General features: G+C 41.3%; 1 protein-coding gene across 1 annotated transcript; it reads right to left on the bottom strand.

Moving 5' to 3' along the window:
* Positions 1 to 2,413: 2,413 nt before the first annotated feature.
* Positions 2,414 to 3,543, bottom strand: LOC126282472 (uncharacterized). Its single transcript, XM_049982128.1, has one exon. It carries the CDS (start codon positions 3,536 to 3,538, stop codon positions 2,414 to 2,416), a length of 1,125 nt encoding a protein of 374 aa, XP_049838085.1. The 5' UTR covers positions 3,539 to 3,543.
* Between the last annotated feature and the right edge of the window lie 11,492 nt (positions 3,544 to 15,035).

Raw genomic sequence — 15,035 nt, 5'->3', positions numbered from 1 at the left:
TTTTGTTTGTTACTGTTCAAATATTTACGTAATTCTGACTTTCATTTCCGATAAGTCACCTCCGTTAGGTACAACACGGTCAACATAACAAAATTCCTCTCAGATGGTAACACTGGTCTGTTACTTTATACCATAATTGCTTTAACAAGATAGTTTTATTTCACGACCTGCCTTCAAATTTAAGGTTATGGTGTAGCTGTAGCAGACGGTAGTGTTATAAGTTCTTCCAAGTTTTTTGCTGTCTATGACAGAATTTCAAAGTCACCGATAAATGTCAAGGTTTTTATTTCTTCTCTATGGATTTTAATTCCTACGCCTAATTTTTCTTTTGTTTCCTTTACTACTTGCTCAAGATACAGAGTGAATAACGTCAGGGATAGGCTACGACCCTCGACTCTTATAACTATCATCTGATTTCTGTACAAATTGTAAGTAGCCTTTCGCTCGCTGTATTTTACCCTTTCCGCCCTTAGAATTTGAAAGAGGGTGTTCCAGTCAACATTGTCTTCTCTAAGCTTTCTCTAAGTCTACAAATGCTATAAACGTCGGTTTGCCTGTCCTTAACGTATCTTCTATGCGAAGTCGTTGGGTCAGTATCGCCTCGTGTGTTCCTACATTTGTCCGGAATCCAAATAGACCTTCCCCGAGGTCACCTTCTAACAGTTGTTCGATTCTTCTGTAAAGAATTCGTGTTAGTATTTTGCAGCAGTGACTTATTAAACTGATAGATCGGTAATTTTCACATCTGCCAGGACCTCATTTCTTTGGAACTGAGATTATTATATTTTTCTCTAAGTCTGAGAGTATTTAGCCTGTCTCATACATTTTGTTCACCAGATGGAAGAGTATTGTCATGACTGGCTCTCCCAAGGCTTTCAGTAGCTGTAATGGAATGTTGTCTACTCCCAGGGACTTGTTTCGCCTTAAGTCTTTCAGTGCTTTGTCACATTCTTTACGCAATATCATATGTCCCTTCTCATCTTCCTCTACGTCCGCCTTCATTTCCGCAATATTGCCCTCAAGTACATCTCGTACAGACCCTCTAATACTCCTTCCACCTTTCTGCTTCCCCTTCTTTGCTTAGGACTGGTTTACCATCTGAGCTCTTGATATTCGTACAGGTGATTCTCTTTTCTCTGACAGTCTCTTTAATTTTCCAGTAGGCATTATCTGTCTTACCCCTAGTGATATACGCTTCTACATCTTTGCAAGCCATTCCCGCTTAGCGATTTTGCACTTCTTGTCGATCTCATTTTTGAGGCGTCTGTATTCCCTTTCGCCCACTTCCTTTACTGTGATTTTGGTATTTTCTCCTTTCATCGATTAAATTCAATATCTCTTGTGTTATCTGCTTGATCCTCTGCTCCCTTCACTATTTCATCTCTCAAAGCAACCCATTCATCTTCTGTTGTATTCTTTTCCCCTGTTCTTGTCAACCGCTCCCTCTGAAATCCTCTTCAACTTCTGGTTCTTTGAGTCTATCCAGGTCCCATTTCCTCAATTTCCTACCTTTTTGCAGTTTCTTCAGTTTTAATCTGCAGTTCATAACCAATATATTGTGGTCAGAGTCCACATGTCACCATGGAATTGTCTTACAATTTACAATCTGGTTCGTAAATTTCTGTCTAACCATTATATAACCAGTCTGAAACCTTCCAGTGTCTCCAGGACTCTCCCGTGCATACAAACATTCTCTCTTGATTCCTAAGCCAAGTGTTAGCTATGATTAAATTATACTTTGTGAAAATTCTGCCAGGTGGCTTCCTCTTTCCCCCAGTTCATATTCACCTACTACTTTTCCTTCTCTTCCTTTTCCCCCCTATCGAATTCCAGTCCCCCATGACTATTGAATTTTCAGCTCCCTTAGCTATCTGAATAATTTCTTTCATCTCATCATACATTTCCTCAATATCCTCCTTACCTGTGGAGCTAGTTGGTATATGAACTTGTACTACTGTGGCGGGTGTGGGTGTCATGTCTATCTTGACTACAATAATGCGTTCACTATACTGTTCATAGTCGCTTACCTGTGTTCCTATTTTTTTACTCGTTATTAAGCCTACTCCTGCATTATCCTCCTGCCGCCAAACTTCACTAATTCCCACTATATCTAACTTTAACCTACCCAGTTAGGTTTATAAGTTTTGTAACCTACCTGCTCATGGCAAGGTCCATGGTTCATGGTTCATGTACATCATCACTCATTGCAGAGAATGCTTGTCAACACAGGCTATTAATCTTGTATGGCAATTTGTTACAGCCATGTCGCGGTCAGTAGGCACACGGGTTCACCTATCACCTGGTATACACTGTTTGTAAGTCGTCTTAGTTCGAAATATCCGATTGCATTCAAGTTAAACGAGTTGTAATACTTCGATGATAGATGAGGAGCGGACGAGATTGTGAATTATGTTCAGATAAGAGGAACATGTGAAAGATATTTTATTCGTTTATAGAATTGTAGGAGAACATGAACATCCAGTCTCAAGATACATAGAAGTCTACGCAAGCTAGTATAATTTTCTTGTAACCAACCCCTTGCATCATAGTCTTGGAGGGTAATTAATACTTTCTTTCGATACATTTCACTCGAAGAAAATGTAGGACCAGAATTCTGCATGTTATGTGCAGAAAACTTCTCATGGTCGTCGGCACACATTACATTCAGTATCATCAGTATGTGTATAATCTCTGTCGGAGCGATCCTGTCAATTTCCTTCCTAAATTTTTCTTCCGTGAAGTCTTCCGTGTTGCACCCCAGTTTCTTTAGCCAGGTCACAAAGCTCTCATAGTAAGCGTCTGTCAGTTCATCGACACTGTTTCTAACCAGATCGTATCGTAGGCTGGTATACAGGAAAAATACGAGGTCTCTTACGGGTGAAGAGTAGGTCAGAGTCTGGAAGTCAAAAAATTTAACGTCCGTTGGCTTCTCACTGTCCTCGTATCGGAAAACCATGTTGTTAACCCACAAATCATTGTGTGATAGCGAAGCAAATGGTTCCACAACTTCCGCCCAAAGTTTTGCGAACGGCAAATCACTGAGGCGTTCGAAAGCAGCTTTTACTTTATCCTTGAACGGTGCGATCTCTGGAAGCCGGCACATGTGTTCCACCATAACGTCGCTGAATCGCTTCTGTTCTTCAGGTGGCATGCTGTCGAATTTACACTTGCCTTCGATAACGTTTTTAAATACTTCTGGTTTGAGGAGCCTGAGAGCGACAGCTGACGCTTGGAACTGGGCCATCTTCCTGACCAGCATCCTGGCGTGCGGAAGGTCGAGTCCTGCCATCTGGTCTGCCATCCGGTAGCCGCTGGAGGCCAGGTTCTCCAGCAGGAGCACCGCGTTGTCATCGGCCGCCACGGAGTCGTCGCCGGCGCTGTTTACCTGCGATCCGTAATACCGCGGCAAAGGGTCGCACACTTCCTCTGCCGGAACGCCCCTCTCACGCTGCAACTTAACTAGTTCGACATTTACGGAGCGGTACGCGTTTATTTCTTTTAAAAATGTCGTCGCACTACCGAAAACTTTTTTCTGCATTTCTGTCGGAGACATGAATTTGCCGACAAGGTCCAGCGTTTCACCATCTCGCAGATGCAGCTGAACGCTCAGTAGGGTGCTTCCGTAATTCTAGCCGACCTTCGTCAGACGTTTCACAGATAAAGTTCGCACGGCGCCTTGTGGCAGGCAGAGCAGGTGATCAAACTTCGCAGGGGTCACAGCCTCCGTTCACGGAATGTCCTCCATCGGAAATCTGAAATAATATTTGCAAATGTTAACCTTCGCGATTTTGACAGAATTTCAGAGGAAATACATTCTTCAACATACTTTATAAAAATTTATCAATTTTTTTCTATTTTTGTTTTCGTGGCTATTTCACTCCCTTCGCCCCGCCGTGGTGGTAAACAGGATGTCAGCAGTAGCACTTAGTTTTGCTCTTCGGCTAGTGTGGGTTTAAAGTACGTAAAAGCGTTTTACGAAAATATTAATAATCTCTTAAATTACATATGATTTATTGTGGATATGGTAGCCATCAGTCCAGGAATACAATAGATGTGCATATGCTCATGAAACACAACGGCTGTAGTTTCGTCCCGAGTTTAGCCGTTTGCAGTACCGACACAGCAAGGTCAGGTTGGGTATAGCTATTAAGCCAGTCGTCCATATTGCTGCCTCTCCAGCTGCTGAAAAGGATGTTGCCTGCTTTAGGAGCCACTGTTAGTTTGGCTACTCTGCTGATACCCCTCCGATGCTATTAAAATATCAAAGGCCTTCTTTGAATTTTTCTGATTAAGCTGACGCTGACTCTTGTACAAGTACGATTTGTGATGGCAAGCTGCGCGGGATTAGCCGAGCGATCTTAGGCGCTGCAGTCATGGACTGTGCAGCTGGTCCCGGCGGAGGTTCGAGTCCTCCCTATGGCATGGGTGTGTGCGTTTGTCCTTAAGATAATTTAGGTTAAGTAGTGTGTAAGCTTAGGAACTGATGACCTTAGCAGTTAAGTCCCATAAGATTTCACACACATTAGAACTTTTTTTTTTTTTTTTTGTAATGGCAAAGCGGATGGAAGAGGACGACAGCAGTAAAATCAGACGAGGACATGGGATACTGCAAACATACTGAGAAGGGCTGCGTGAATTGTCGCATATTGGAGAGCGATACGGAAATGTTGGAAAAAGTGATACAGGTTGAGTCTTTCACAGAAGAAAGCTACCAGTCACTACTGACAAAGCTGTTTATTTACGCAAATAGCGCCGCAACAGGTCTCGAACCGACAGCTTTATCTTCACATGGTTGTCCATATCAAAATGCACATTTTTTGGAGTTTACGTAAGTTTGTGGCTCTTTATTGCCCCTTGCGGGGAAGGATTCTTGGGAAGGTGATGCCGTACGGTAAAAAGCGACGTTAGAAACGCTCTATTTAAACGTAACTATCCTTCATAACGATCGGACATAATGTAAAAAAATTTAAGACTGTATAGTTCCAGTTATATTTACTTATGTCAAAAATCCCACGTAATTCTGCTGGAGTGTTGCTGGCTTGCATTCATGAAATACTGTAGAGAGTGTACACTACTTACGTGATTTTTATACAACCATATTGCCTAAAACACCACATACAGATAGCAAAACGTTTTTCCCACATGGGAAATGCACACGAAGATGGAGATATCGCAGGTAAAACAGTGCCAAGTAATTCTCTCTCAGGTATATTACGATATAAACATTCATTTGGCTCTGAGCATTACGCGACTTAACTTCTGAGGTCATCAGTCGCCTAGAACTTAGAACTAATTAAACCTAACTAACCTAAGGACATCACACACATCCATGCCCGAGGCAGGATTCGAACTGAAACCGTAGCGGTCGCTCGGTTCCAGACTGTAGCGCCTAGAACCGCAGGGCCACTCCGGCCGGCAAATATTCATTTGACAGTAGAAAAAGAGATGAAAAGTTAATAAATATTACGACAGTAGAAGTATGTTAACATATAATGGCAAGTTGACAGTATAGATTAATTTAACTGTAGTATTTATTTGTATCTGAACATTCTGCGCCGAACAAGGTGACCGAGCAGTTCTAGCCGCTACAGTCTGGAACCGCGCGACCGCTACGGTCGCAGGTTCGAATCCTGCCTCGGGCGTGGATGTGTGTGATGTATTTAGATTAGTTAGGTTTAAGTAGTTCTAAGTGCTAGGGGACTGATGACCTCAGCAGTTAAGTCTCATTGTGCTCAGAGCCATTTTTTTAACATTCTGCTATATTTTAATGTTCCCTTTATATTCGATTACTGACTACATGTTGTTATAAAAAAGGTTTCACGTTTATCTATGTTTTAAATTGGAAAGTATGTGAGTGAAACTTTACAGAAAAGCCTCTGTGTATCACAGTACTTACATATACTTAGCTAACATTTCGTAAGAACTGGTACTACATCTGTTGACTTTATTTGTAATTAATGCTCCTTGAATCTCAAATGAACATAATGTAGCGTTTATTCTCTGTAAATTTTTTGCTGCAAAATCAATGAATGTATTGTAATATCTCTGAATGAGAATTTGTTGACGCTGTTGTATTCGTGATATCGCCAGATTCACATTCATTTCCCAAGTGGCAAAAGAGTTTTGGTGTGTGTGTGTGTGTGTGTGTGTGTGTGTGTGTGTGTGTGTGTGTGTGTGTGTGTGTGTGTGTGGTACTTTACGCAACTGATTATATACAAATCATCATATAAGTGCCGCAGATACTCTACAGTATTTCGTGAGTACAAGCCAACGTTCCAACAAAATAACGCGGGATTTTCGACGTAAGTAAAATATAACTACAACATCTCAATCTTACATATATGTTCACTCCAATCGCTATAGTGGATAATTACTTTTAAAAAGGTCACTTCTAACTGTGCTTTTGTACTGTATGGCGCCACCGTCACAAAAATCTTTCACCACAATGTGAAATAAAGAGCTGTCTGAAGAAAAAAACCTGTCGGTTCGAAACTGACCACGGCGGTATTTTAGTCAGGTAAATGAGAACGCTAAAAAAATGCAATGTAAAAAATGCCTTGATGGCAGGTGAAAGGGCGTGTGAAGTAAGAGCAATGTGTATCTTGATCTTCGATGAAATGTGAATAAAAGGTATACCATTGGTTTTGTAATTAACTAGAGCTGTGCGCAATTGCATGGCTGTGTAGTTGTTAACTTTCCAGTATGTTTTATAGTTGTATTAAACTGAAACGTTCAATATCATTTTAAAGTGAACTGTGGATGAATAAAAAACCTTACTAATGTGAACCCCCCATGAACCATGGACCTTGCCGTTGGTGGGGAGGCTTGCGTGCCTCAACGATACAGACAGCCGTACAGTAGATGAAACCACAACGGAGGGGTGTCTGTTGAGAGGCCACACAAATGTATGGTCCCTGAAGAGGGGCAGCAGCCTTTTCAGTAGTTGCAGGGGCAACAGTTTGAATGATTGACTGATCTGGCCTTGTAACACTAACAAAAACGGCCTTGCTGTTGTGGTACTGCGAACGGCTGAAAGCAAGGGGAAACTACGGCCGTAATTTTTCCTGAGGCCATGCAGCTTTACTGTATGGTTAAATGATGATGGCGTCCTCTTGGGTAAAATATTCCGGAAGTAAAATAGTCCCCCATTCGGATCTCCGGGCGGGGTCTACTCACGAGGATGTCATTATCAGGAGAAAGAAAATTGGCGTTCTACGGATCGGAGAGTGGAATGTCAGATCCCATAATCGGGCAGGTAGGTTAGAAAATTTAAAAAGGGAAATTGATAGGTTAAAGTTAAATATAGCGGTGGCAGGAGGAACAAGACTTTTGGTCAGGTGAATACAGGGTTATAAAAACAAAATCAAATAGGGGTAATGCAGGAGTAGGTTAATAATGAACAGGAAAATAGGAATGCGGGTAAGCTACTACAAACAGCATAGTGAACGCATTATTGTGGCCAAGATAGACACGAAGCCCACGCCTACCACAGTAGTACAAGTTTATATGCCAACTAGCTCCGCAGATGACGAAGAGATTGATGAAATGTATGATGAGATAAAAGAAATTATTCAGATAGTGAAGGGAGACGAAAATTTAATAGTCATGGGTGATTGGAATTCAGTAGTAGGAAAACGAAGAGAAGGAAACGTAGTAGGTGAATATGGACTGGGGGAAAGGAATGAAAGAGGAAGCCGCCTGGTAGAATTTTGCACAGAGCAAAACTTAATCATAGCTAACAATTGGTTCAAGAATCATGAAAGAAGGTTGCAACATGGAAGAAGCCTGGAGATACTAGAAGGTATCAGGTAGATTATATAATGGTAAGACAGAGATTTAGGAACCAGGTTTTAAATTGTAAGACATTTCCAGGGGCAGATGTGGACTTTGACCACAATCGATTGGTTATAAACTGTGTATTAAAACTGAAGAAAGTGCAAAAAGGTGGGATTTTGAGAAGACATGGATAAACTGAAAGAACCAGAGGTTGTAGAGAGCTTCAGGGAGAGCATTAGGGAACGATTGACAAGAATTTGGGAAATAAATACAGTAGAAGAAGAATGGGTAGCTTTGAGAGACCAAATAGTGAAGGTAGCAGAGGATCAAGTAGGTAAAAAGACGAGGACTAATAGAAATAGTTCAAATGGTTCTGAGTACTATGGGAATTAACATTTGAGGTCATAAGTCCTCTAGAACTTAGAACTACTTAAATCTAACTAACCTAAGGACATCACACACATCCATGCCCGAGGCAGCATTTAAACCTGCGACCGTAGCGGTCGCGCGGTTCCAGACTGAAGCGCCTAGAAAACGCTTTGCCACACCGGCCGGTGGCTAATAGAAATCCTTGGGTAACAGAAGAGATATTGAGTTTAATGCATGAAAGGAGAAAATATAAAAATGCAGTAAATGAAGTAGGCAAAAAGGAATACAAGCGTCTCAAAAATGAGATCGACAGGAAGCGCAATATGGCTAAGCAGCGATGGCTAGAGGATGTAGAGGTGCATGTCACTAGGGGTAAGATAGATACTGCCTCCAGGAAACTTAAAGAGACCTTTGGAGAAAAGAGAACCACTTGCATGAATATCAAGAGCTCAGAAGGAAACCCAGTTCTAAGCAAAGAAGGGAAAGCAGAAAGGTGGAAGGAGTACATAGAGGGTCTATACAAGGGCGATGTTCTTGAGGACAGTATTATAGAAATGGAAGAGAATATAGATGAAGATGAAATAGGTGATATGATAATGCGTGAAGAGTTTGACAGGGCACCTAATTCGAAACAAGGCCCCGGGAGTAGACAACATTCCATTAGAACTACTGACAGCCTTGGGAGAGCCAGTCCTGACAAAACTCTATACCATCTGGCGAGCAAGATGTATGAGACAGGCGAAATACCGTCATACTTCAAGAAGAATATAATAATTCCAATCCAGATGAAAGCAGGTGTTGACAGATGTGAAAAATACCGAACTATCAGTTTAATAAGCCACCGCTGCAAAATACTAACACGAATTATTTACAGACGAATGGAAAAACTGGCAGAATCCGACCTCGGGGAAGATCAGTTTGGATTCCGTAGAAATGTTCGAACACGTGAGACAACAGTGAACCTACGACTTATCTTAGAAAATAGATTAAGGAAAGGCAAACCTACGTTTCCATCATTTGTACACTTGGAGAAAGCTTTTGACAATGTTGACTTTAATACTCTCTTTGAAATTCTGAAGGTGGCAGGGGTAACATACAGGGAGCGAAAGGCTATTTACAATTTTTACATATGCTAGATGGCAGTTGTATAAGTAGAGGGGCATGAAAGGGAAACAGTGGTAGAGAAGGGAGTGAGACAGGGTTGTAGCCTATCCCTGATATTATTCACTCTGTATATTGTGCAAGCAGTAAAAGAAACGAAAGAAAAATTCGGAGTAAGATTTAAACTCCATGAAGAAGAAATAAAAAACTTTGAGGTTCCCCAATGACATTGTGATTCTGTCAGAGACAGCAAACGATCTAGAAGAGCAGCTGAATGGAATGGACAGTGTCTTGAAAGGAGGATATAAGATGAACATCAACAAAAGGGAAACGAGGATAATGGAATGTAATCGAATTAAATCGGGTGACGCTGCGGGAATTAGATTAGGAAATGAGACGCTTAAAGTAATAAATGAGTTTTGCTATTTGGGAAGCAAAATAACTGATGATGGTCGAAGTAAAAAGGATATAAAATGTAGACTGTCAATGGCAAGGAAAGCGTTTCTGAAGAAAAGAAATTTGTTAACATCGAGTATAGATTTAAGTGCCAGGAAGTCGTTTCTGAAAGTATTTGTATGGAGTGCAACCATGTATGAAAGTGAAACGTGGACGATAAGTAGTTTAGACAAGAAGGAATAGATGTTTTCGAAACGTGGTGGTACAGAAGAATGCTGTATATTATATGGGTAGATCACATAACTAATGAGGAGGCACTGAACAGAAGTGGAGAAAAGAGAAATTTGAGTCACAACTTGGCTAGAAGAAAGGATCGGTTGGTAGGGCATATTCTGAGGCATCAAGGGATCACCAATTTAACACTGGAGGGCAGCGTGGAGGGTAAAAATCGTAGAGGGAGACCAAGAGATGAATACACTGAACAGATTCAGAAGGATGTAGGTTGCAGTAGGTACTGGGAGATAAAGAAGATTGCACTGGATAGAGTAGCATGGAGAGCTGCATCAAACCAGTCACTGGACTGAAGATCACAACAACAACACAACTAATCTGACACAACTAACAAATTAAATAAATTTCAACTGTTTCTGGGGACATACAGCAAAATCTAAAACAAAAGAAAGCAAGACCATAGTACTTGAATACCACAATGCTGTGCTCTCTCTTTGTTGTAGCCAGGTGAAAGGTGAGTACTGGAATGGAGTGAGAAGCAGAGGAGAAGAAATCATATCTCTGTGCATATAAATTACACAATGTAGTTATTTATAAATATCTAGAAATACAAACTCGCCTTGTGTAAAAATGGACAGAAAGACATTACTGATGACCTATTTACAAATATCTGTATACAAATTTTCATAATATTCTATATGAACATCCAAAAGCTAAAACAAAGGCAGTGGCTGGGACAAGTCTTTCAAGATTAATAATTTCCATCGATAACAAAGTGATAAAACAGATAACAGACTTTATGTGTTTGTGCTGCCATGTTTTGTAGTTTAAAAACTAAACAGACACACAGAAGAACTTAGTATGATAAATTAACGGTGTGTTAAAAAGAAGCTATGGTAAACAAATAAGACAAGAAATAAACATCAAACTTACAAATCAGTCAACGCTTTTAAATGGTACTTGTATGGAATACTGCTGTCGTTGACGTAATGACGCACTGTCATCGTACTCGTTACTTATCGATGGCTTCTGGAACTCTCGGAGGAGCGTGCATTTTCTCTGCGGAAGTCTAGTCCTGCAGTTTAACGACAACAATCCCCTGTCTCTAGTGGTCACGCACGCGCCCGCCATTTTTTGCCTGGGCGGAAGAGACCGTGTTGAGCTTTCATTCGTAGCGCTCACGCACTGCCGAGCCGCGGATAAATAATGGGCAGAATTTGGTACCAAAGTGGGATAAATAGTTAAAAGTGTTTCGCAGAGACAGGTATTTCACTTATTTCTCGGAAAGATGGTGCGGGGGGCGGGCTGATTAAGAGATTTATTGTTGATACTGTGTCGTGTTTGAGATTCAGTGTCCGCAGTTCGTGGTCGTACGGTAGCGTTCTCGCTTCCCGAGCCCGGGTTCCCGGGTTCGATTCCCGGCGGGGTCAGGGATTTTCTCTGCCTCGTGATGACTGGGTGTTGTGTGATGTCCTTAGGTTAGTTAGGTTTAAGTAGTTCTAAGTTCTATGGGACTGATGACCATAGATGTTGAGACCCATTGTGCTCAGAGCCATTTGAACCATTTGAGATTCAGTAATTGTCATGGAGAAACATATTCATAGGAGAACATGAGTGAAAAGGCTTCCATGATCAGACATTACTTTACAATGAAATGAACACCCTTAGCTGCTTACAGGCGTTGACATACGTCAACGGGGACAGATGAAAATGTTAGTATATAACCGGCCACTAGACCATCTTCTTCTCCTGTGCGAACGCACAAACAGTGCCCGAACTCTTACTGGAATCGGCAACGCGCTGCAAGTAATGAGTACGTATAATGGGCGGGGGCTATACGAATGTATTGCGGGCAATACGTTGAGAATGTGGGTTTTGCGTGAGACGTGCCAGAGATAAATCCCTGCAGTCGCGCTATCTTCTCTGTCCTCAGTGGCTCAGATGGATAAAGTGTCTGCCTTTAAGTAGGAGAGCCCGGGTTCGAGTCCCGATCGGGGCACACATTTTCTTCTGTCCCCGTTAATGTATGTCAACGCTTGTATGCATCTAAGGGTGTTCATTTCATTGTAATTTTATTCAAACGAGCTGCATGGTCACCGATGGTATCTGTTCTTTCGGACATGTCCGAAAGAACAGATACCATCTTAGTACATATATAGACATTACTTGTTGATGTGGATGTGGATGTAAAACGAAGATAAACTGTTAAACGAGACTGGATGAGTGTAGGCATTGATAGCGAAGTGTGAGTAACTTTAAGGCGACCTGGACGCCATGAGGTCCAAAAAAAAACATTGAATTTTTTTATTTAATAAAATTTTGCGACTATTCCTGAATCTAAAAATATGTGTTTTATGTGTAGTACATCATCATGTGACCGTGTATTTAAACACTCCACATCGTTAACAGGCCAGAAAATGTAGTTTAACTGCAGCCATTAATTTTTGCAATAAGCACGTTGTTGAAAATGAATAAACTTACGCCGCAGCGAAGAGTGGTTGGGCTTGTAAGATCGCCAGGCAGCGCTTAAAGAAGCAAGTTGAAACATCTTACTTAAACGAATGACATATTGGTCGTTGTAAATAGTGAAAATCTGTTCGCCCTTTTCCACGAGTATCGATCGATCGACCGACCGATAGATAGATAGTCGGGGTCGTTCGTCGTCTCGGAGTGGTGGCACACGGCGCCGGCGCCGTAGCCTCTTCCTTCTGCCGGGGCAAGGGAGACAGCCGGGATGAGGAGGTGGCGCGGTGGCCGCAGTACCGTTGGGACGTGCGCCAGCGGAGACCGGTAGTCGCGCCACCTCCTAGCGCCGGCTGTCGCCCTGGCCCCGGCAGCAATAGGACGCTAACGTGGAGCGCGCGGGACTCAAGTTTTTATTTATATAAATTACACAATAAATTATTAATTTGCAACTATTACTGTCCTACGTCATTTGTTGATGCTTTTTATAACAAATCTATGTATGCTTACAGGAAATTAAAAGCAATAAAATACTACCATTAACTGTGAATTTTACAATTTTCTCGGCGAATTGTCTGTTCAAACAAATTTCGGGCTTGCAGCCGGTCGTCGTTCTTCGCACGATATTTCAACTGGGCACCTACGATTAATTGATTATTGAATACTAAGGCACACTTTTCGTTATTACAGGTATTTACTTTATCGACAATTTTAGTAATATTTGAAATATGTGGCGAAAATCTTTTTGCGATTATCTATAGTCAACAAAGTGTCTTTTAAACTACTTGCATTGTTAGCTCAATTGGAGCTATATTCATTGTTTTCCATTGCTATAAAATTTGGTGCACTCGAAATAGGACACTGGGACTTGGTGTTATCATTTCAGTTATTTGTATTGCTGCACGTTAGAATATGAAACTCTGCTAGTGCTCATGTATTTTCTTTATATAACGTGGTAATTTTACAGGATATGAAATTACTTTGAAATTTACAGTATATTATGTAAGTATATTTATGAATATGTTACCCATTAGTAAATAATACAGTTCCAGGTGGACAGTTTATCCGAGGCAAGCCTATTAGATTTGGCTGTAAGTTGTGGTCTCTTTGTGGAGCAAGTGGCTACTGTTTCAAATTTGATTTATACTGTGGAAAGGATCCAGAAGATACTGCAAGGGATGACCTACTATTGGGATCAAGAGTAGTCCGAAACATGTTGGACTGCATTGAAAAACCCGAGAATCATTGTGTGTACTTTGACATTTTCTCCCCTAGTAGAGATCTGATTCATCTGAAAAATTTGGGTTTTCGAGCAACTGGGACTGTAAGAGAGAATCGAGTTGGTGACTGTCCACTACTGGAAGACCGAATATTGGACGTCCAATGGAATACCCATCAGTTGAGAGTCAGTTGAGAGTGATACCAGACGTCAGATTTGATGGAATTGGTCATATGATTGACAAAAGAAGCACGCAAAGAAGATGTGTAAGAGCTAAATGCAACGAGAAACCAAAAACACATTGTGTTAAATGCCGTGTAACACTGTGTGTGAAGTGTTTTGTATCATTTCACAAGAAATAAGTAGTTAAGATCTGAATACAGTTTAGTATGGTATACGATACAGTTAGATACCAGTGTCCTATTTTGAGGACGGCCATTATTCAGCATGTATAAATATTCTTTGGCTATTTTTGTACTTATTGTGGTTCATACACTATATACATTATAATTTAGGAATAAAAAATTCAATTAAAAAAATTGGTACTTGATGGGTTAAAATCGTTTGCAATTACTGGACATCATCACACCTTTTCGTGCAAATTTGGCAATGTGCCTACCTTCTTCAAGTATCTCTAAGAGAACTTTTCAGCTTTCTCAGCTTTGTATCCCAGTGGCACACTGCACCTGCACCTGCAAAAATTTAACACACAGCAACCAACCTATTTATCAGTTTTAAATGGCGAAAAGAAGAAATAATCATTCCGTTCATAACTAAAGGAATGTGTAGATTGCTTATTTTAACTTTTCCATACCCACTGAGACGTCTTCGTGGACCTTGGGATGGAGTTACCCTCTGTCGTAATACCATTTCATATAATGTGTGGAACCACAACCCCATGGGCATCACAGTTGGCAACGGAATGGCAGGTTCCTTACTGCCTGACCCTGAAATCAGTCAGGTGGGGTCTGGCAGACCCAATGGTGCGTGCCCAGTGAGCCCTGCCTCCAGCGACTCTGGACTTCGAGCGCCCTCTGCCGTCGTAGTACAGGGTGTACATAAAATCCGGGAACACTTTCATCTACATCTACATCATTACTCTGCAATTCACATTTAAGTGCTTGGCAGAGGGTTCATCGAACCACAATCATACTATCTCTCTACTATTCCACTCCCGAACAGAGCACGGGAAAAACGAACACCTAAACCTTTCTGTTCGAGCTCTGATTTCTCTTATTTCATTTTGATGATCATTTCTACCTATGTAGGTTGGGTTCAAAAAAATATTTTCGCATTCGGAAGAGAAAGTTGGTGACTGAAATTTCGTAAATAGATCTCGCCGCGACGAAAAACGTCTTTGCTTTAATGACTTCCATTCCAACTCATGTATCATATCTGCCACACTCGCTCCCTTATTACGTAATAATACAAAACGAGCTGCCCTTTTTTGCACCCTTTCGATGTCCTCCGTCAATCCCAC

This window comes from Schistocerca gregaria, chromosome 7 (assembly GCF_023897955.1).
Source record: "Schistocerca gregaria isolate iqSchGreg1 chromosome 7, iqSchGreg1.2, whole genome shotgun sequence".
NCBI lineage: Eukaryota > Metazoa > Arthropoda > Insecta > Orthoptera > Acrididae > Schistocerca > Schistocerca gregaria.
The sequence above is the reverse complement of the archived record's forward strand: the minus strand, read 5'-3'. Positions and strand labels throughout refer to the sequence as shown.